Here is a 24,465-nt window from a genome sequence, read left to right as displayed (position 1 = left end):
AAGGAAGAAGGGGTGAGAGAAGGTGTACATTGTAAACAAGAGTAGAGTGGAGATCTGCATTGGGAACAGGGGAGGGGCAATCACATCGACATTACCTGATGGTTGAAGTGGGAATCAAAGGCTGTCATGGGGGTGTGGGGAAGAAGCCAACTGAATCATGCCAGGCATGTGCAGAGCCCAGGAGACACCAGAGGGCAGCCCCTGCCATTTCCTCCCTGGAGATGGGAGGAGACCAGCAGCGCCTCCTGTTCTCTGTGAGGTTGCTATAGAGGTGGCATTCTGGGAGGTGCTGAGGAGGAGGCAGATCCAGCCTCCAAGGTGGTGTACCACAGCTGTCATTGATACAGAGACAGTGACAGCAGCAGTGCATTCCTTGGCAGCTGGATCTGCTGCCCCTGTGGATCCTGCCACCTGAGGCAGTCACCTCACCTTGCCTCATGTGTGGGATGGTCCTGCACTTCTGAATGCAACAGAAGCTGGAAAGGCAACCAGTGAGGTACAGTTGGCATTTCCAATGATATTTACACAGTAAACACAAATGACTTACCTACAGTTGAGCGTGAATCCATGGGGTAGATTTCCATTGGGTGCACATTGGTGTTACGCTATGGATGCAAACTGCATTCTGCCCTATTCCCATCTGCAGTGTGGAGAGGTAAGACTGAAGTATCAGCATGGTGTTTCTTTCTCCCTTTTTAAAGTCATTCAATTTAATTATTTGGTTGTTAACACCTAGAGAAAAATGATGTGGCCTTCCCTTTGTTCAATAAAGTGCATATAAGTCTGATTTCTTCCCCGCTGACATAGTGATCCCTGAACACTTCATAGTATATTTATGCCTTCATTTCAGCAAACCTGTATGGAAAAACACAGTATGACTTGACATGAGTGGCTACTTTTTAATTGGCATTTATTCAGCTTTCTCTCTTTTCACACTTCTAGTTTATAAGTCTGTGTTAATAATTTCATTCCTTGCATTCAAAACACTTGACTTTGCTCTCAAGCTAACACACCTTGAGTTAATCAGGTTGTTCTCAACACAGGAGGGACCTTCTGGTCTGGATATCACGGGGAATTGATAATAAGCAGCATAATGGTTTCATTCATTATCCAAAGATAAAAAAATTCAACAGTGAAATGATCAGACTGTCCCCATTCCAGTTTCTATGACACCTGCCCAAATAATACACAGACTCCAGCAAAATATTTATTTATGGCCTTGCTTATTTATTCAGGTCATGTCACTGAGTCCTACGATTGTTAAAACATTCCCTTCGAAAATGTGACACTGGTTCACTTCCCATCAAAATGCATGGGTCTCAGGCAGGCAAAGCATTTTGAAGATCATGACCAAAGCATTTTAAAAGAAAACTGAAGTTAATGTGGGTTATTCTTGGAAAACGAAGCCTGCATCCCTATGTACCCTTTCCCTATGAACACAATGAAACTTACTCTTGAGTAGACATGCATAGGATTTCACTGTAGGCGACAGAGCTCTGGCTTTACACATGGTGGCAAGTGATAGCATGTTTCTGATGTGCCTAACCTCCTTCCATTACATGTGAACCAAAGCATCCAGATGCATGCAAAAGCATGTCCCACCTGTGCAATCCATCTGCCTCTTCTTGGTAGCCAATGCTTTAGGCTGCAGCCTAGAGCTTATGCACGTATTATTTTTAATTTAATTTATTTCAAAACATCCTGTGCTGATAAGTGCCATTATGTACTTTAGCTGCTAAGTGGCATTGGACACTGTTGTGTCAGGGTAGAGTCAACTAATCTCTGTCGTTTCACAGAATCATAGAACTGTAGCATTGGAAGGGACCCAAAAGGTCTTCTAGTCCAACCCCCTGCAATGCTGGAATCTCAGCTAGTTCATACATGACAGGAGGCCATCAAACCTCCGCTTAAAAACCTCCTGTGAAGGAGAGTCCACCACCTTCCAAGGGAGTCTGTTCCACTGTTGAACCGTTCTTACCATCAGAAAGCTATTCCCCTCAACGCTTCTGTAAAAGAGGAATGCAACATTTGTCCCGGCTAACCTAAATAGCCAGAACTATTTACATTTTCAAGAGGCATAAATTGCCTTTGTTGTATTCTGTTCCCTTTTTTATGTTGCTGCAAGTCTGGATGCATTAAACAGATGCTTGATGTATGTGACAGCAGAACAACTATCTCGCCCTCTGAGCTGGGGAGCCAGATGTCTGTCATGTGGATCTCAGTGGACATGAAGCCTTGGCTCTGGAGCTTCTCTCTCAATCCCCAGATAGAGGCCCAAGTGGAGATGCCATTCCCTGCTTGACAGCTTAGCTAGATGATTCTATCACCAGACCACCAGGCCTGAATTCCCCCCTGGGGCCAGGTGCCATTCTTAAGGGAAGAAAGCTAAACATGTGGGAGAAGATCAAAGGGAGTGGACATGGTTTATTATTCTTGTTTCACTAAACATCCATTCACCTTCTGGTATAAAAAAGACAAGATAAAAATTGGTAAGGCTATCCATAGGCAGAGGGGTGTTTTCTGTGTGTGAGTGTGTGCTACTCAAGACAACCTTTGTGATTGTATAGCTCCTTCAATAATCTGTCAAAAGCTGCCATCGCTGGGTAAAGAAGAGCTGTTCATTTCTGTATCTCATCTTGGATTGATGTATGTGCCACTCCCCCCCCCCCCCATCCTTCAGCTCAGGATAACATTTGCCCTTTCATGTTCTCAGTTTAAGCCACTGGGAATTGAGAGAATTTCAAAGGATAATTATACCAATCTGCATATAAAAGGCTGGATGTCCTACAGAGGCTTCAGTCGAAAAGCAAACTCTTCCCAAAGATGAAAATGAGAAATGAGAAGTAAATCCCAAAACTAAAGATTCAATAAAGTTAATGCATTTTTCATCTGATGGGGTGAATGTGGGTTTGTAAAGTGACTGGGAGATTTGCTAAGCCACTGCCTTGAGTCAGTCTTCTGACATAAAAAGGGAGCTGTAATGGGGCCCCCAAACTCAATCTCTCTCTTGGTTTGCGCTAGTTTATTGACCTTCAGGGCATGCTGCAAGGCATATTTTTTGCATTAGATGAGGAGAATGGAGGGGTTCTGTTAGAGATCCTAAATGGGATCCTCACCCCCACCCCGTTGGGATATTGTTAGGTCTCCTGAAGGGAGGCTAAAGAGTAGTGTGATCAAGCTTGAGCTATTTAAGAATTGCTAGTACACATCCATACTAAGGAGTGCACATTCTTGTGATTTAAGTCTTGTTGATAATTTTAATAAATAATACATTTTAAACTTGCCTTTACTAGGGACATCCCACATTTGTGTCCAGGGCAGCTGTTTACCAGCTCCATCTGGTACGTAGGCTGAGACCCTATCTGCCCGCGGACTGTCTCGCCAGAGTGGCGCATGCTCTGGTTATCTCCCGCTTGGACTACTGCAATGCACTCTACGTGGGGCTACCTTTGAAGGTGACTCGGAAACTACAACTAATCCAGAATGCGGCAGCTAGACTGGTGACTGGTGACTTATAATTCTAACATGTGGTATAGTCTTGCTTTTATTCTGCTGAGTGCATTACACTGTACTTTATTGTATTTTAATTGTGGAATGCCCTAGAATGTAGATAGGTACCTAAATGTTTTAAATATCTGCATCTGAGAGTCCTGCCCCATTATAATATATAAAAGGCTTCAATTTCTATGAGCAGAACAAAATAGCAGAAAATAGTAAGTTCTCTTTCTCCTCTTTAATAAGAATATGGAAAAGATGTTGAAGCTAATTACACTGGCATTGTTTTCAGTGTGGTTTGAGACAAGAATAGGCAGATCTATAGATGTGAATTTTAGCTTTGCATAGTATGCTACACCCCACCCATGCAAACGTCTAATGTTTCTATAACCACCTACATCTTTCCATCCGGCATCCAAGCAACCAAGCAGCAGTATCACACCTCAAAGACACATTGCCACAAAGCAAAAGTACTTAAGGAGGGTGCAGAGCAGGGTCAAGAAGGCGTGCAGACTGGGGAGAATCATATGGGCTGAATAGAGGTCTGGCAGACCTGAAAGTCCCTACTCTTGCTAGAAAGCCTGGTTTGTGAATGCAACAAAATAAAGTGGGAATGAAGAGGTAGGATTTTGAGGTATCAGAATGACAGGTAGAACTTTAGATTGCAAGTACCCTAGTATGACATGCATTTCTTTCTTTTTGGAAAAAAACAATTTTCCCTTACCGGTAGAAAACTAGTGCAGTAGGGACTGGACCCGTCTAGAAGTTTCCCCACCTTGCAATTGTGCTAGTGTTTCAGTTTTACTCTCAATGATCCCTCCCCCTTATTGGTAAGGATCATTCAAAACAGCTATTTCACATTTTTATAGAATTTGAAAGTTTCGGATTGCTCTTGAACCTCTGTGCTGAAATGCGTTGATGAGCTGTAATAGATGTTGACTGTCATTTCTGAGAGCTATTTTTGCATTCTTTTTGGGAGGAGCCTCTGAGCCTGTTTTGCAGTTGGTTTAGGCCTTGAACAACCCCAGCAGAAGACATCTGTCCGTGATCATGCAAAGGAGAAAGAGCATTAACTGTGTCTCGTTTGATGTCTGTTGGTTCTGTCTAATTGTGGAGTGATTGTATTATGACCCGAGACCTGGGTCTCTTTCTGGCACTGAGCAGAATCTGGCACAGGGGGCATCCAATATTAATTAAGCCTTTGGGGTAGATTATCATCTGAAGCCATTAACCTTTAAACAAGCTTTAAAATGCAAAGTTGAGAAAAATCAAAACCAAGCAAAATAATCCAGTGCTCAGAAAATGTTTATGATGATGGTTCTATTTCTCATGGGAGGCACAGAATTGTTTAGTCTGACCATCAGAAAAGCAGGCTTTGCAAATGAAATATGTTTATATGTCACAAACCTTGTATATTCCAGGAACTATATAACTGAAGGCTGTTAGCACAAACGTGATGCAGCACATGGTGATCCCAGTCTCCAACATGAAAATGTGCCTGCCTGTGCCAGCTCTTAATTACTAGCTCATTAACACTCAGGTGTCAATTGCTGGTGGCAAAGGCAATACCCAAATGGCATGGTTGCTGTCATGCACAATGTAATTAAATTGACCTCAGCGAAAGGAGCCCAGCAGTTCCCTGATACTATTTGGACACTGGTTTCAGGCACTATTCACAATAGTGTAATTTGGTGAATCACAAAGTGTAATGAGGGAATGACTCTGGAGAGCAGAAAATTGTACTTGCATATGTAATAATGACTTTAAGGACAATTAAAGGAATATAATCACTGCTGTGTTTTGTTCCAAGCTAGTAAGTGCAGTAACTAGTTGATTTTGCATTGTTGATTTAAAGCTCTCGATGCTATTGGGGAGTGACTTTTTAAAGTCATTTTAAACCCTCAGGATTAACATTAAATGTTTTAACGCTAATTGAAAAAGTCTTTAGTAGTTCCACTATAGGCCCTGGCTTCTAGTGGGTTATTATGAAGCACTTTTATTTGCCCATCACCTCCTAATTGATAGTTGTAGTGTGTGTGTTTTCAGACTATGTGCACTGCAGTTATTGAGGATGACTTTTTAAAATTAAAAAATGCATTATTGCACACATGCACATCGCTGAAAAATGTTTTCTGTTGAAACACAGTTTACATCAGTCTTCTTTGGCAGGCTGGAAACTGATTCCAGTTACATTCCAGCTAGATCTATGGAGAAGCTGCCTTGTGATTTGTGTCCTATAGAGCAGGCAATAACTGACCACCTGGATAAGCCTGATTTAATTCCCGAAAGCTTATGGGTGGGGCAAACCCAGGGGGAAACTGGAGTTAATTCCTGATTCCTTAATCAGGCCGGGCCTTGGCATCATATACAAAGGATGTAGAACTGGCCAAGAAGGAGAAGAATCTTTCACTGTAGCTGTTGCTCTGAGCAGGCAGGGGTGAAGCAAGCACACTATTCCCTCCAGTGGTTCTGTTAGGGTTGGGCAGAAGTCCAGGGCCCCGCAGTGCAGGGGTGCCAAATGACTATGAGAGGAGGCGACGGCAGAAGCTCATAGGGCAAACAATGTGACATCAGGATCAGAAAATGGTGCACCAGGGCTGATGTCAATGGCTGCTACATATCTTCCTTAAAAATTTAGCCAGGCGTGTGTACTCCACACAGGGCTGTCTTAAGCATATCCAGCGCCCTGGTGCAAAGCTCCCTCTGCTCCCCCCCCCCATTTCCCAGAGTTTTTTAGGGAGGACAGCGCTGTCAGTGGGGCTGGAGGAGGCAGGGAGCGGCTGGAGGGCAGCTCCTCCGGCGGGAAAGAAGCAGAGGCTGGATATGGCACCTCCCAGCTCAGCAGGTCATTTTGTGCCACAGTGGCTACAGCAGATGGAGACTCCAAGTGTGGCGCTGCTTCGACATGGCATGGCAGAGGTGGGTGAGGGCGGTGAGCTGATGCCGGGAGGCACCACGTCCAGCCTCTGCCTCTTCCTTGGCGTCCTGGCACCCCACGCCACTAGCCTCTATGGGTAAGACGCCCCTGACTATACAGCAAAATGCTGCCGCTGCATGCCAGAGGCACCATGGGTAAAGAAAGGTGTTTGGCATGGCTGGATCCTCAACAGCAGGCACTTTGCTGAGGAGTACAGCCTCCCAAATAGCTGTTTCTTGAAAAAAGGGAATATGGACAAAAAGAGTCTGATTCTCATTTCACATCACTACCTGGGAAGCTGTGGGAGGGAAGCAACCAGGTGGCAGCAGCAGAGCAGCCAGGGTGGGACATTATGGGGCAGGAGAGGGTAGAGAGGATGCCCAAAGAGCACCTTGCCCACTTTCACTCCAACCCAGCACAGCTATTTACTCCCCGAGTTAATTTCCTTTTGACTTCATGGTGGATGTTTGGGCAACAGGCCCCTCCTTGATCATGCCATGATAGCACTGCATTTACACTAGTGTTTATTCCTGGGTTGATATTGCTACTAGTGTTGTGGTGATTGTTTGCTGACAAAATGAAAGGGGGGCAGTGAAGCGCCCCCTAAGTGGGGCATACAAATATACCTCGTTGTTGTTTTTATGTCCTTACAGCTGGACTTAGTTACTTCTGTTCGTTGCCTTCTCAGGATCACTTTTTCCCTTTCACCATGTGGCACTAACCCACTTAGGAAGATTCTAGTCCTCTCGAGATATTATTAAAATGTAGTCATGTGGTGAGTGCAGGGCAGGTATGCTGGTACTCCCCCCCCCCCCGCCCAGCTTTGAGCATGCTTATAAGCAGTGCTTTTTTTCTTTAAAAATGTTGAGGGGTACTCTCATTTTCCTACTCATATTGAAATACTGCCCCTCAATGAGGACAAACTTAAATTCACAAAATGTTTAGGGGTATGCGTACCCCTGCGTCACCCAGAAAAAAGCACTGCTTACAAGCCTCTCCCTGGGAACATCCTCCTCCACTGATCTGAGCAGAAAATCCTGCTCTTACAGGAAATCTGTGTATGGTTTGAACCCCCAAAATAATCTGGTTTGAGAGCATGGACAATAAGACATGCTGGGGTTTTTACACATTACATTCAACAGGTATACAATCTGTGTACCTGTGTACGCAAGTACTTGAGCTGTACACTTATACATTTATTCACATGTACTTGGGGAAGCCCTAAAAGGCACTCCCAATCGTGCTTTGATAGTGGAATGAAGCCTGCTGCACCAGCTGTTCAAGCAAGCTCCCAGGGGAAAAGCATAAAGCATCTTTCTACTCTACCACCTATCAGCTCTGCCCACCTGTTAAATTTGGGCCACAAGGCTGTGACTGGATAAGGATCTGACCTACAGAGCCAAAAAGGTTTTCTGCCCCTGCCATACAATCATTTAAAATCTGGTTCTGCAAGCTTCTACTTCTCACACCTAAGAAAAGAATTCCTCGCTACCAGGTGCAGCATGGCTTGTAGTACCAGAGTGAATACAAGCAGAAAAAATATTATCCATGAAAAAAAGTGCAACCCATCTCATAAAGTGTTTCTGAGCTGGAAAATAAATAAAAGAGGCTTTGTTTTCCTTGTGAATGATGTAAACAGATTTGCTGACAAGTTTATGCAAAGGGAGAAGTCATTTCCAGAGGCATTACAAAAATCTAATGAATAGATGAAAGCATTTTCTTGATTATGTATTTATTAAATATTGAGAAATCTGGGGGGAAATGATCTAAAAGAGGGAAGGCAGGGAACAAAAGGAGAGCACTCCCTTGAAGAGTGACAAGCAGTCACACAGAGATGGTTTCCACTGAAGTGCTAACAGCTCCTGCAGGTGGGAATGAGCATGCTGAAAGGTACCCAGCCTAAAAACAGGAGGAAATCAACACCTTTTGGTTTTTCCGTGGAGAAAAACTGCTTAGGTTAGCTTCAATAAACAGTGCTAAGCGAGAGAAGCAGAGATGAGAAGAGAGGAGGGGTCAACACACACACACACAAATCAAAGTTAGGATATTATGAAGATGGGAATCTTGTGGGGGGTTTTTTCCATTTCTACAAGAATATATAAATGAGCCCTTTCTCTACCCATCTCCAGGGCTGGCATAGTCTCACCCCCACACCTTATGGGAGCATTTGGATCCTATGTACTCACAGCAACTTCTGACATGCCTGCAAAACACCCACCTTTTTGCCGTCTCCAACATCATAGCCTGACACAGCTTTACAGCTGAGGTCTGCAAATTTAGACCTCCCTCTCTAAGACCCTTTTCTACACCTTCAAAGAAGGAGATCTGAAGAATCTTGTGTCCCCTGGGATGCCCTCCTGAAGACCACCAGCTTGCAGCCTAATGTATGTTTTTAACAGATGTATGTTGGGGGGACAGGGAAAAATTATATAGCAATTTTGCTGCCATCTTTTAAGGTATATTATTTGTTTATTTATTTTCTTATTTACTTATTTATTTATTTGCCTGCTTGTCTATTTGTTTGGATGGTTATAAAAATCTGTAGTGCTTCCTGGCCAGATTCCCTGAAGCAGCTTACAACAAGTCACAAAAGACAATCTCGTTGAAATGTTACAATTCGAAAACTGAAATGGAAGGCCTCATTTTGGAAAGATTCTTTTGCAGAAGGACGTGATAAAGTAAACCACTAAATGAGAGCTTCTTCCAAGATTGTGCTGGTTTTATTGGATGTATTTAAAATGATACAAGGACTGCAGAGAATGTGTGATTGATTGATTCCCTTATAACGGCAAGGACTGAGAAAATGGCAAGGACTAAATGGAAAAGGGAAGGAGCTCTCTATTGATGATTGGCTGAGGGTAATGTGGGGCGCAGGTGGCGCTGTGGTCTAAACTACTGAGTCTCTTGGGCTTGCCAATCAGAAGGTCAGCAGTTCGAATCCCCACAACGGAGTGAGCTCCTGTTGCTCTGTCCCAGCTCCTGCCAACCTAGCAATGCAAGTAAATAAATGGGTACCACTGTGGCGGGAAGATACATGGTGTTTCTGTGTATTCTATCATGGTGTTCTGTTGCACCATGACCTGGAAAGCCACCTGTGGACAAACCTTGGCCTGAAAGCTAGATGAGCGCCGCAACCCCTTAGTTGCCTTTGACTGGACTTAACCATCCAGGGGTCCTTTACCTTTACTTAACCTTTTATTGTGGTGCACCATGCATGAAGGCTAGAACTTGATTAACAAATAATGGAAATTTATTTCTAAAGTTTTGGAATAGACAATTTAGTCAAAATAGATCATGTTATATGAAATTATATTGGCATTGCTTGGAGATATATTCTGATGGGAAATGTGAAAATAATATACATAATAATTTATTTATTTATTTTAAAATGGTTTTTTTGGGGGGGAATCACTCATAGATAGAAACTGGGGAGCAGAAAAAGAAAGAACAGGTAGAAAAATAAAAATTAATGCTGAAACCCAACAGCTACAAAACAAAAGCAAACAAAATCTCATCTCCCTTTAATGTCCGCACTTTCAAAACTGTATATAGCAGTCTAAAGTTCTAAGAGGCCCTCTTTATGGTCATTGCTGTTTTGTCCTCTAGTGGAATATTTTATTGCTTTGCTTTTACTGACTCAGTATCTGTCCATGCTGTTCTAAAAGGTGAAAGTAACTGGAGCTGCATCTGCAATATGGCCTGGAATTATTATTCTCCATGGAAGAGCAATTCCCAATAAGTGGGTCATAAAACAATAATGCTTAAGTATTTTAAAAGAAATATTTCTGTTCCCAAGATTGCATTAGAAATTTTGGTCCATGCTACACTCCTCTAGTCCAAGCCTCCCCTATCACCTCAAGGTTGCGATTTTATAAATGCTTACATGATGTGAGCTAATCCCACTGAACTCAATAGCATTTACTTTTGAGGAGACATGCATAGGCTTGCACTGTTACTACCATTTTCTAACTAGTCTATTTGCAATTATCTTCTAGAATGTCTGGACAATTGTATTTCAGAATATCCTATCAGGATGATAGTTGAGTATCTTCTCTTGCATTCTCAATTTTATGCAACTGTTTCAAACTCCCCAGATTGTTTGGTAGGCAAACTTTTCTCTTTTTTTATGATGTTTTCATTGCTGATAAGCAAAAGCCTATATATGGCAGCTAATAGTACCTAGGGAAGTCAACAAAACCCGAACAAATGGTTAACTTCACTTGTTACTATACAGTTTACATAGTGCTACATTTGTTTCCACACAGTGCGCTACTATATGGCACCATACAGTTCCTTGGCCAATTTATCCCTATGCCTATATAATGCATGGATTTTAGATTGTCTTCTAATACAGTTCTGGCACAAATAATGGAAACCATTAGAGCAGCTAGATCAGTGATGGTGAACTGGTAGCTTTCAGTATGGCGCTGAACTGCAACTTCCATCATCCCTGAACACTGGGCTTGCTGGATGAGGCCATTGGGGTTGGAGTCTAAAGCCACATTCCCCATCCCTGAGCTAGGGTGGAAGAATACTGGTGCTTTGCTTTCCTGATTTCACAAGCTTTAATTAGCAGCAGCTGAGAGAAGGATGTATGGACATAATCTGAGGTAGGTATCTGTGGAACTGAAATCTTTTTGAATTCCTGGCCTAAGAAACTGATTGTTGCACAACAAACATGGAGAAAGGTAGATTTGTCATAGTGCTACCTGGACTAGCTTTACTAGTCTGCTTGTCTAAACAATCATGCATCTCTGTGGCAAGGCAACTTTGTATAATTACCCAACTCAGTTGAATCTTCAGTTTCTAACCCATTGGTAGAAACCTTGGCCTCAGTCTCAAGCCTTCTCCAAAATGTATATTTCAAACTTGCAAATTGTGCTGTCTAGATTGGCTCTGGGCAGATGACTCTTGCTCAGAACTTCACTGAGGCAATCCAAATGCATTTCTTGTGCATATCATGACCCTGTCAACCCAATGGATTGATAACTTGGACTTAATCTGCAGTCTGAATCCATATTTTGTCTCAGCCTTCATGGCCGGAATCCTGACAATACCATCATCATAATGTCTCTTATCCATCAGCCATTAGCAGAACAAAACCAGCCACAAGGCTTTTCTCGAACTTGTTCTTGACTCTTACTGTTCCCAGGTGGAAAAGCATAGTTTAGCTTTGTCTGAGGAAAAAATGATCTTCAGTCATACACACACACACACACACACAGAGAGAGAGAGAGACACTGTTTTAATCATTTCAGGGAAGGTGAATGAATCTGAATAAAATATGATTGTGGGAATTGCACACTGAACTTGTGTGTTTTTGAGTTTACATATTTTAACAGCACACAGTGCACACGGTATGTTAAATATGCTCTAAGCTCTGAGAAGAATTAGTTAGCAAGTCCCTTTCACATAACTTAAACATTCCTGGGGAGAAGCTTGGGAGCTGCATAAGGTGAGCGCCCGCAGAGAGACAGACACTCATTTCTTCTCCTCTGCACATCAACAGACACTTGCCCATTAACACTCACAGTGAGAACAATCCAATCTTAATAAAAAGTTAAAACTGTGCAATCAATCACACCAAGAAATAAAGCTAAAGGTGACGTGACCACAATACATTCAGCTCTATGCTAATTTAAAAGCCTGTGCTCTACTTTAGGCTGCAAGCCTATGCCATTTACCTTGGAGTAATTCCCTTGAAATTCAATAGGACTTCAGTTGGAGCAGACCTGGACTGGATTATGTTCTGAAGAAACCAACAAACAGTACTGTCAAGTCTCAAGAAGCTGTTCGAAGTGGATTAATGCTGGCATAATGAAGTGCTATCTTTATTCCTGGCAATAGCACTTCCACAATGACATGGAGATTTTTTATTTAAAAATACTACTTTAGACAATCTGCAAACTCAGGCAGATGTGTTTCTATTGGCCCAAATTATTGAATTTTGAAAATAGCTCCTCTGACCCCAGATCCTAAAAAATTTCCCTGGTGCTTTCTCTCTGAAATATTGGCAACTCATCCCTGCAACGTCAACACATCCATAAAACTGTGCAACTGTCTGTATACCACAGTTCAAACATTTTGTTCTTTCACTGCAAACCTTAGGGATGCTTCAAACCTAACAGATTTCCTGCACAGATGTTACTTATGTGTAATAAGAAAAATATGCATACATATGTCTTTTCTGATATACGTTATCTATGCAGCCAAACAGAGAAATAAACAAACATCACACATACTCTTTGCTCATGCTCTAACCACTCAAAAGGAAGATCTGTGCAGGGAATAATCTGTTACTCATTATAATGTATAGCCACCTCCATAGGCCTAACATGCTTCTTCCTACACAGATGTACTTTCCAGTTAGTAAATTGGTCATGTTTGAAGAAGCCCCTGGGGTCATGACAAAGATTAATCTAGGGGAGGAAATATAAATATAGAACCAAATAAATGTAATATGGTTTCTGCATGTGCATGTCCCACTACCCCTCAATTTCCCAGGTGCAGCTCCCTGTGGATCCTGGGACCTCTCTAGAGCAGCTCTGGCATAGCATCAGGAGCTGAAGCCAGAAGCAAAAATAAGCAATGTATTGAGAGCATTCAGGAGAACATGCATAGATAGATAGTGTCTATGTGATGCAGGTGAACATTATAAGCAGCCTGAAATTCCTGTGGCCCATGCTTTTAATGTATCTTGAGACTGTTTCTACCTACATGCAGGAACATACAAAAACTAATTTCTGGTGATAAAGAAAAACATAACAGAAACACCCAGTATCTGCCCCCCCCCATATATATATACACCATGCAAGAGCTACTCTGGTTAGCTGTAGGACCACAGTGAGCTTGCTGGGGGGAAATGATTGTGTGCACAGCCATCATTGCTAGGCATTTGTTCACTGGGATTCAGAATGCTTAGGACAGAGATTGGGAACCTGGGTCTCTCCAGATGTTGGACTAGAGCTCCCATCATCCTTGACCATTAGCCGTACTGGCTGTGGCTAATGGAAATTGGAGTCCTAAAACATCTGAACAGTCACAAGTTCCCCACCCCTGGTTTAGGATAAAACTCTGGCTAAATTGAAACAGTGGAACATGATTTCTTACAATTGATATTTTACAGAGACCTCGGTTCTATTTCATCTCAGAAACCTAGATCCTAAAAAAACACACCATCTAAATAAAGAATTCCATTGTTGACAAGATTACATTAGATTAACTGCTTGTTTTCAGTAGACCTTTGACCTAATAAGCCAGAAATGACAATATAACTATCCCATGGACAAATGCATTGTCCCTGCTCATACGTATTCTTAAAAGTGTATATCATTACTACCTTTGAAGTCGTTGAAGAGAACTGTACACAGAGACCATTGATTTATATCCCCATAAGAGAGTGATGCCCAAACTTGGCCCTCCAGCTGTTTTGGGACTACAATTCTCATCATCACTAGCTAACAGGACCAGTGGTCAGGGAGGATGGGAATTATAGTCCGAAAACAGCTGGAGGGCCAAGTTTGGCCATAAGAGGACACAAAGTCTCATGAACTTTATTAACAAACTCAAATTCTAAAACAATTTAAATTTGAGAAAGCTGTCAAAATATGCTCTTGCATATCACACAGATTATCTACAAAGACACAGATAATTAGAGCCAGCCGAATACATTTGGGCAGATGCTGTGAACGACAAAATGATGCCAGCTTCTGCCAGGGAAGAAGGGGTGAGTGAAGATCTGCATCAGGAACAAGGAGGTAATAAAGATCTGTGTTGGGAACAAGGGTGGGGGGAGAAAAGCAGTGTCTCCGATTCACCCAAAGGCTGCTGTACAGCGGTGATGTAGGAAGGGGGGTGCAGGTTGCTCTGGGTGTCATCCCTGAGGGGGTCACAAAATGACACACCACAGGGGGCAGCATTTAGCACGGGGCCTGGCCTGCAGTGCACCCAAGCCACACGTCTCTCCTAGGAGTGACGCGGTGACTCAGCCCCTGTGCTGCGAGAAATGGCAGTGTGGGGCTTGCGTATGCCAGGTGGACTCCACGGCGCCCCCGTGGGCGGCTCGCCCCACCCCCGTGTGTGGATCACCCTGCCCCTGTGGGTGCCAGAGCAGCTAGCTACACCCCTGCTGTACAGATGGCATTGCAGAAGAGAGCTGCTTACGAAGTGGAAGATTTGGTACCTAAAGAGCATCCCACAGTTGTTGCTGCCACCATGGAACAGCATCCCTCGGAGGCTGGATGTACTGCCTCTGTGGATCCTGCCACCTGAGGTGACTGCCTCACCTGCTGGTAATCAGCAAAGTGTGCGAGAGGAAGACATTATTTATGTGCACACTTCCATTTATACCAGAGGCATATTAGCAGACACGTGGGGTGCAGGATAAGATGGGAGAGCTCTTGAAAAGATTTTCCATCCCTGGTTATATGAAGTCTTATTGGAATACTGGACAGATTACACCATTTTTATTCTCCATTTAATCCACAACTCCCAGATACATTTGGTCCACCCCTGAAGTTTATTATTAATTTCAGGATTGTGAACACAACCCATTAGAAGCTGCTGTTGACCAAGGCACATCAAAATCAATGGGAATCACGCATCTTGTTGGGATGTAACAGTATTTCATTTCACTGAGGCTCACATGTAAAGCCTACAACCAGGACTTCGCTGTTCCTTTCAAGAATGGTATCTATGTGTGCATGTTGCTTTCACAAGAGTCCTGAAGGTAGATGAATCTATGCGTGCAACAGGTCACTTGGATATGAACTGATGGATCAAGGCGCTTGGCCAGTAGTGACCTTCGGGAAACTTCGCAAATTTTCCATCGTGTGTTAGAAGACCACCTGCCATGATGGTGTTGCTTACCTCCACAGTTGGGGTACAATATGCCTATAAATAGCAAGGAACACATGTGGGGAGAGTTTGACTACACTCAGGTCCTGAATGCAGGTTTTCTAAAACCATCTGGTTGGTCACTGTGAGAATAGTATGCTGGACAAATTTGTATTTGACCTGATCTGGCAGAGCCCTCATGTTCATGGAATAATGGCAAGGGCCAGTTAAATCAGATCATTGGTGCTTCCAGCCCATTACTGTCCACACTGAATGGCAGCATTTTCATAGGGTTTCATACAGGCATATTTCCTGTTGCCAGGGTATGAACCTGGAAACTTTTGTATGCAAAGCCTGTGCTCTGCTACCAAGCTAAGAGCCTTCCCTATATATGCTGCATGTGTGTGTGTGAACCATGAGTGAGGCAATCCTAAATAAGAAAAAGAATGTGTAGATGGGCGATAACTAAAATAAATAAATTAAATAAAAACTTGACTGTGCTTAGCAAGAAGCATATTGAAGTGTGTTCAATTGTATTTAGGCTGCAATTCAAACTCCCTGCAACCCCTGACCTTGTGCCTTTTTGGAGAGATGAGCCACAGCTTCTTCTGAAGTCTCATGGGTATGGTTGCCATCTTTCTTCTGGCAAAATACAGGGCAGGACATCTTTTTTTCTTCTAGTGCTGAGGTAACTTCAAAGCAATCCATTAAGATCTATCGCAGCCTAATAGGATGGCTCCTCTGGAATTTGTCACACATGCATGCACACATGCACACATAAACATGAATTTGTAAATCTGTCTGTGCTCGACTAGCCAGAGCTTAAAGACATGACCTTTCACACACGTTTTCAAACACATGCATTTGGAGAGGATCCTTAACTGGGCAGAGAAAGAGACCTGAAATACAGGACAAAACTGTATCAATACAGGACACAGCATTTTACATTGAAATATGGGACTACTCTGTATTATACAAGACATGTGGCAACTCTACTTATGGGAGCCACAATGGAACGTGTGAGGCAGGACCATCAAGTCCAGACTGGGCCCAATGTCAGTTTGCAAAGCTGCGAGACCGGCTTGGGGGTCAGCAGGTCCTCAGCCAGCTCAGTCCCTTCCCTGGCCCAGAAGGCCCCATTTGGGGCCTCTTCACTGGTTTCCACTGGTGGGGGTGTTGCCTGCCCACAGATCTGGAAACCAGCTTGCCTCTACTCAACCCAATAAGTGGTGGTGATGGTAGTTGGATTGCTCTCCATTAACTGAGGTTGAAGTTGCAGCTTAAGCTACGGAACATAAAAGGGCTAAATCTTGTTTTCCATCTATTTGTTGGACATTTGAACTATTTTTTGGACATTAAAACCATGATATTAAACGAAGTTAAAAAAATTGCAAAGAAAGTATAGTTTGGGAAATGTTGCAATGAGAACTCTTGCTACTGACTTAAAATTACGCTGAATGACCACAGCTCCGTGTTAACAGCAGAGGCTTTGAAAGCTAAAGGTCCAAGGGTCTTTACCTGGCATCTCAAGTAGGGCTTGGAAGGGATAAAAACCTGGAGAGCCACTGCAAGTCAGTGTAGACAACACTGAGCTAGATGGACTAATGATCTGATTCATTATAAGGCAGCTTTCCAGGGTTCCTAACATGTCAGGCTGCATCTGTTTACAATCTCTGTGACATAACCAAAAGCAATTATAATTTAATTGTGTTGGCCAGGCTCAAGGCAACCTCCTCAAGCTTTAAACCTGGACCTGCTCAATTTTTCACAGCTGAAATCTTCTCACATTGTGAAATTTCTGGCAAGGTGCAGGAGAATCTTGCTGGACAATGCAGATCAGATCAAATGCAGATCCTATCAGGGGCTTGCTGTTGAAAGGAGGAAGCTGAGGTTCTGTGCCATATGCAGCTTCATGAATCTGGGGCTGAAATACTAAATTACATACTTCATCAATATTGAAAAACTTAAACTTCATTCAGAAACACAAGGAATTGTTTAAATTGTTTATTTTTACTCTAGGGAAAGATCCTCAAAGTAAAAACAAAACAAAATAAAATATATTGGCTTTTAAAACCACCCTTCTGTTATGGGATTTGGGGCCCATTCATGCAATTTTGATGAAAAATCCAAACCATACACACACACACACACACACACACACACACACACACCTTGATATGCTATCTAATAAGTGGATGCAAACTATTCTAAAAGTAGCTGCATGTTGTCATTCCAATATCCCCCTCCAGGCTGCATTGTTAGAAGCCTACCATGCCAGAGAAACTGACATCCTGTAGTTCCTTCAAAGAGTCCACAACATACTTTTCTCTTGTACTTGGGTGGTTTCCCATCAGGCAGCTTACAAGTCTTAAACCTGCTTAGCTTCAGCTGCAGAACTGCATTTGTACCACGTAAGATATTCTATACCTGTGCAGGCATTTGGCATGCAGAAAGCTAGAAGGATCCATTCTCTTTAAGCAGATTATGTTGGTTTTAGTTGTGTTGGATAAGTCCTTTAGGATCACACCTGAAACTTCTATATCTTTCACAGCAACTTCTCATACTGTATTGGAAGCTGCTGTGAATGTTTCCCCAAGAGTCTAGGGATGAGTGAAAGTGCAGAGAATTAGGAGTCTTGAAAGAAAATCAGATTCCACATTTGATGGTTCACAAGGAAATCAGAAAAAAAAATCCCAGTTGCCTTTATGCCTGCAGCAAAAGTGCATCAAGTCAACAAACTTAGTATTTAAGCTATTTGAATATTTTACACTCTTGTCTATGCAATAGCTAAAGCAGAGGTGGCCTTCCTTCTAGCCCAAACTGTGCAGCCAATGGTCAAGGATTATTAGAGCTGAAATCCCATAGATCTGGAAGTCACCACATTGGCTGCTGCTGAGCAAGAGGAATATGCTTAATTTCTCCAGCAGGTCAAATTTCTCTAAAATTGTTTCTTCAAAATGAAGAGATTTTCCCACATCAGTCCGTGTGGTGAATTGTTTCACCTGCATAATGTGCTACTGGTTTTTAAAAACATGGTTTTGGGTTTCCACCGGGCCACAAATACCAGAAAACGCTCTGCTAGGGACACATACCAGAAGACACCTTGTAGTAACAAAAGATAATCACTGACAGTAGTAGATTGGCTACCCCACAACCAGATGCCCTCCAGTCGCTGTTGGACTACAAGACTTATCTTCCATGAATGACCATTGGTCATGCTGGCTTGAGCTGATGGGAGTCCTAGGCCAAAACATCTCTAGGCAACCAGGTTGGGGAAGGAAGTTGCCCTTGAACCATTCCCCTTTGTAGTAGTTAGCATCTTCTGTTTAGGCATCTAAAAGCTTGATCATGTTTCCATGCACAAGTCTCCCACTGACCTCAGTTGCATTGAGCATATACAGAAACAGGAGAATAAGGAAAGGCGAAAGCATGAAATGAACTGATGCATGCCCATGTCTTCTACTCATAATCCATTATAGAGAGAGATGGAATAAATGCACTAGAAAAGACAGATGAAATAACAGCATTATGAATACTTTCCCCAAAAAAGTTGCGGGCAAAATGTGAGGGAGATTTTCAGTAAATAAAAACACCTTTAATAGTCTATAAAAAAGAAAAAGAAAAAGTGATATTTTTTTCTCCACAGGACTAGAAACAACCCTAATTTACAGTATACACCTCTGTATAGAGAGGCTATAAAAATAAAGCAAAACCAGTTCCAGGAGGGGCATTCCATTTCTTGCCTTAAAAGCACGCTCAAGTTGACAGATTTCTTCAAATGAAATATTCTTCACACATTTCATTATTAATAGCCCATTCCCCCCTCCCCACCATAAAACTTAACAAGGCATATAGGTGACCAGAACTCCCATTACCTAAAGCTAAAGAAGAATTTACGGCTGTGTTTGCTCAAATTAATAGTTAATTTGTGTGCTTTCTTCTTCTTCTGTGATTCATATATAATACACATTGTTAAATGGATCCCAAGAAATCCCTGTCAATATATAAATAATTTAGAAATATGCACTAAAAGTATTTAGCAGGAATATTTTGTTTTGTTTTGTTACGAGTTTGGAAACTAACATTGCTTATAAGTCAACAACTTTTGTACACACAGTTCCCATTCACACAATGGGAATACGGCAGAAAATAATTGGCGGAATAAATTCTTGTAGCTACTACTGGTGTCAGTCTGCTCTGCAACAATTTGCAGCTATTGGGACTCTGATGCACTTACACACCTGGAAGTACAAAGATATGCTTGCAAACAAGTTACCCCCACCACAGAAGTGAATGAGGAAGTCTGCCTGCAGGGAAGCTTCATGTGTGCATTGCTGTATACACAGACTTAATAATAATAATAATAATAATAATAATAATAATAATAATAATAATAATAGTGTAATAGTATTTTCACTCCCCCCCCCACCCTTACTTATACCGAGTCATATATACCCTGTGAACAGAATTCATTGTCAGCAAGGAAGCCAATTTATGGTCCTAGGGTATGAACCAAAAGCTTCCAAAATAAAAAGAATGGATTCTTATCCTTCATTCAAAAGGGCACTGCATCCATTACCTCCAACTGAAACACAAGACATGCTTTTATGGTTGTTGTTTTCCTGAACGTTTGACAGGTAGTCATCAGAGAGAAAGAAAAAGACAGTAGCATTATGACAGAAAGAACAAACGAAAAACCTCACTATATTTGACCTTTCTTTTTTCAATGGTACTTGTAATCAGAGGCCATGAAAGTAAAGGAAGCCTTTACTTTGTAGCATTTTGAAATTTTGACAATTTATTCTTTTTCTGATAAAAATATCCTTTCTGAGACGCTTCAAACCATCCAAACTACAAAACGATAACACAGGCAAGACTAACCTGCTTACCACTGAAGCTAGTTCTGACTATTCCTAACTTCAAATCGCTTTTATGTTAAAGAGAAATTAATCAAATTAATGGCTTGGCAACATGTATGACTTTGTGGTTGGTCTTTCTTTGAAAACCACTGCAAGTCAGCATGAAAAGATGTATTTGTGCAAAACAAGGTTAAAGGATGATATATGTTGTCAGCTATGAGTCTGGTGGCGCATGTGTGTGTGGGGAGATTGCCTTAAAATAGTTATCTTCACTTAACATCATATCTTACATTGCAAAATGTACAGACACCCAGTGTACTCTTTAACAACATATACATGTGAGTTTATAGAGCCTTTATAAAAAGTTTTTTGATTCCAAATTAAAAACCATAGAAATAGAATCAAAATAATGGAGGTTGATATATATACTTCGATAGTACATAGTCAGTGCTCATTTTCATAATTATTGACAGCTGTATCTTTGGCATTGAAAATTCAGTACAACTTTCAGGAAAAAAATGTTGTTGCTTACAGCTTTTTTTTTTTTTAACAAGGACAAACAGGATTGACCAAAGTACAAAAATTTGGGAAGTATTATTAAAGATTTATTTTATTTTTAGGCAAGGATAATTTAAGGACCCTGAATTACCTTCTCGCTTTAGTGTATGGTGCGGATTGTATGAATTCATTTAAAAATCAACTAAATGGTACCACGTTTCCCGGAAAATTATATGTAATATAATATATATATTTTATATTTATTTAGAAGCTTTGAAATAGTACAGTAAACACTTTGCAACACGGTGTATAAACTACAGAATGTCTTTGATATTTTGTGGGTCTGCAGATTAACAACATTTCCATGACCCACAGGTGAAAAGAACATGATTCACAATTTCTTTTGTAAAGTTGGAATAGTCTGGGGGACACTTGATCACACAAAAATAATATAAAACAGTCAAGTTTAAAACAGTGATATTGCATTTATAATGCACGTTTCCTTTTTTAAAATCTGTACGATTGGCTTCTTGTGGCGAATATAAACATCTAAAGGGCTCAGTGACATTTTGGAGAGAGAAAGAGAAACAGAGAGCGATATAGTGCTGTAAACAGGCACACACTGATCAGGGAGGCAAAGTCAGTTGCCCCTTGAAGTTTCTACAGTTCCATACATTTCAACTCATTTCTCAGGCCTGCTGAGAGCAATTAGGTCCTATTATTGGCCAAGATGTCTCCAACAGCACAGTAAATCTTCAGTTTTACACAGAATCGGATGGCCAAGATAATGACGTTGAAAAGTTGATGCTTTTGTTGGTCGACTTTTGTGCAAATCATGCTGCTTCAGGTAAGTCCCGTAGAATTGACTAGCATATCCTTTTCCGTGCTGTGGGGGGAAAGAAAGAAACTTCTGAGAAAACAAAGAATAATTCTGTGGCATGTTAACACATAGCTGGTGCTCTATATTACCGGTAAATAGAAGAAACAGCAGTGGGGAGAGTTCAGTACTCCATAGGGAGCAGTGATAGCTGGGCTTTAATGTTCTATTTCAGTAGTTTTCCATTTTGATAGGCAAATAGTAAAGTTGTTACAACAAAGTGGATGTGGTTTAGCAAAAATACAGTGTTTTAAAGTCCCATTTGTAAAACTGAAGATATTTGAGCATGTGCTTTATTCTCCCCACTGAAATCAACAGGTCATGCAGCATAAATCTAGGTAAATTCTGTCCAATTTCCATGGGGGTTTGCTCCCAAGTATATCGAAGCATCACAATTTTTTTGATTTGTAAAGGATCATGCTGAATTATAGATTTATGAGAGGAGAATTACTGTGATTTTACATTACTGAAACCCAACTTCTTGTTATGACTTCTCTCGTAGCCCTGGTTATAGCTACCTATGTAGAAATGTAACCTAGACTGAAGAACATGGACAATCTATACAATGTATTGTTCCAATCACAATCTATTTCTGCATGATAGTTCTACTATTTCTAGAGCAGCTTGCATCATCAATCCATCATATTCAGAGATGGTAGTGCCAAAATTGCACACCAGAGAGACAAGGGCCGAGTGGCCTGGTTCACACATAATGCTCTTGTTTATCCCAAGATTGCATTATTGTATTCCAGATGCTCTTGTTTCATGCCTTTATAGCTTGATTACATGTCTGGGATGGGGTAGCCTAACATACTATGGTTAAGGATGTGTACTGGGTTTGCACAAAACACCAAGAAATAGTTAAAGCAAACTACGGTCTGTATGCCAGCAACAAACCATGGCTTCATACTGTGGTTTGTTCACAGTAAAGAAACCCTAGTTAAGTTGCTGGACAGGGCTTGGACAATCAAACAAATCATAGTTTAAAGAAACAAAGTTTAGCATTATGTGCAAACCAGGCTAGAGAAAGCTTTTACAGTGGTATCTCTGGTTACGAACTTAATTCGTTCCAGAGGTCTGTTCTTAAACTGAAATTGCTCATAATATGAGGCACGCTTTCGCTAATGGTGCTTCCCATTGCTGGTGCATGACTTCTGCTCGCATCCTGGGGCAAAGTTTGCAACCGGGAGCATCGACTTCCAGGTTAGTGGAGCTCGTAACCCGCAAGTGTTCGCAAGCAGGACAGTACGTAATACGAGGTTCCACTGTACATCAACCACATTCACCTTGAAGACACTAAAAAAAAAAAATTCATTGAAAACACCAATTCAAGCGATATCAGGTATATGTATAGGAACCTACACTGGACCTAGGACTGGCTGGCTAACCAATAGCAGCTCTCTGGATTTACGAGTCAAACTTTTCTCTGCTATCTCAGGTACTTGGAGTCACCTGGGATTGATAGTGGGATACTATAACTTCAGAGCCAATGAGCCACTGTCTCTCTTAAGCCTACAATCGTTGGTTTAAGAAATGACTGCTGGAATCCTAGTGAAATGGCCAGTAGGATTATATGGGAATGCAAATGAAACAACTGGACTTGAGGAACAAACTCCATTTGTTGAAGGCTCTGTGGTACTCTATTTTTTGATAAATAATCTGGTACGCCAAGGCAAGGATTCAGTAATGCTTTTTGTACATTTTGGATGAAGAAGAAGCACACTTTCACTTCAATATCACATTATAAAAGTAGCACTTTGAAACCAATTTGCTTTCTCCTTTCTCCTATTTGCTAAAGCTAAAGATCCCACAACAATCTTAAACTGGTTTTTCCTTCCCTTTCTAACTGAACCATTATCGTAGTCACCAACAGATATATGTATTTTCTGGGACTGACAGAAAACGAAAATATGTTGACTAATCCCACCATTCAAATCTAGGCATTTACTGTCATGCTGAAAATTGACCTTCTTTTTTGTAGGTGAAAAGGGCCAGCGCATTAGCAGACGGGTATCCAAATCTGCCAGCTATGCTAGCCATGTATTGTTGTATTGTTAGCACCAGACATCAGCTATTTTGACTGTAATTGGGAGCAAAGGTAACAAACAATTTGTAGCGGCATTCAGAAAAGACACCAAATCAAATTCTCATCTGAGTCGCATGCCTGCAGCTAAGATGAGAAAGAAACTTGCTCTCTTGAAGTGTTCTTTTTGAAAATATTACACTTGTGTCAATACACGGTTTGCCATCAAACTATCAAAGGCCACATGGAAGAATCATCATTAACATGTTTTATAGGGTGAAATTTAACCTCCAAGGTTTCAGTGTCTTCAGATTATAAAGTGTGGGTTAAAAAAAAATAGCTTCATTATGAGGTAAGGAAATACAAAGAAATCCCTAAAACTGCTTTAATGAAACATTGCTACATGGCAATAAATTAAAAGTTTTTTCAGAAATATTGTTGAACATTCTAGTTTGTTTTAAACCTAAATTGCTTTGAACCCTAATTTGTTTCAAACACATTTTGATATTGTGTTTTAATTGTTGTAACCCACCCTGGGACCTTGGGGTGAAAGGCAGGCAATAAATTGTAATAATAATAAAAAAAACAAATATGATCCTATCAATAATTTTAAAAGAAACTATGGCGAAAATATACAAAACACCACAAAAGGTTGGAATAATATTTAGTCCAAAGAATATGCAGCTTTTGTATCTATTATGTTTATACTTGTTTATTTATTTTACCTATGTCTTTATTTGCATTTTACTTTTATGTAGCCTGTGATTATTTTTTAATGAAGGGCAGTATATAAAATTTACATATATGCATTTATTTTTACTGAAAGACATATGTAAAAAAAATACATATATGCATATTTATATTTATAAAAAATAAGCAACAAATTTACATACATCCTTTCCCCCAAAAGGCTTACAATATATTTTGATGTTATCCTATTGTAAACTAACAATAAACACAA

At 41.1% G+C, this 24,465-nt stretch overlaps 1 protein-coding gene across 8 annotated transcripts in view; it reads right to left on the bottom strand.

Annotated features, from left to right (window-relative positions):
- Positions 1–18,820: 18,820 nt before the first annotated feature.
- The window catches only part of PCDH10 (protocadherin 10), a 55,916-nt gene continuing 50,271 nt past the window's right edge, over positions 18,821–24,465 (bottom strand). For all 8 annotated transcript variants that reach the window (XM_083519893.1, XM_083519894.1, XM_083519895.1 and 5 more), the window contains one exon: positions 18,821–21,490. Coding sequence is in view for 4 of the 8 variants with exons in the window: in XM_083519894.1 (XP_083376020.1) it covers positions 21,448–21,490 (43 nt within the window). In the remaining 4 variants the exon portion in view is untranslated. The remainder of the gene's footprint in view (positions 21,491–24,465) is intronic.

Source organism: Podarcis liolepis (assembly GCF_965112155.1).
Source record: "Podarcis liolepis genome assembly, chromosome: 9".
Lineage (NCBI taxonomy): Eukaryota > Metazoa > Chordata > Lepidosauria > Squamata > Lacertidae > Podarcis > Podarcis liolepis.
The sequence above is the reverse complement of the archived record's forward strand: the minus strand, read 5'-3'. Positions and strand labels throughout refer to the sequence as shown.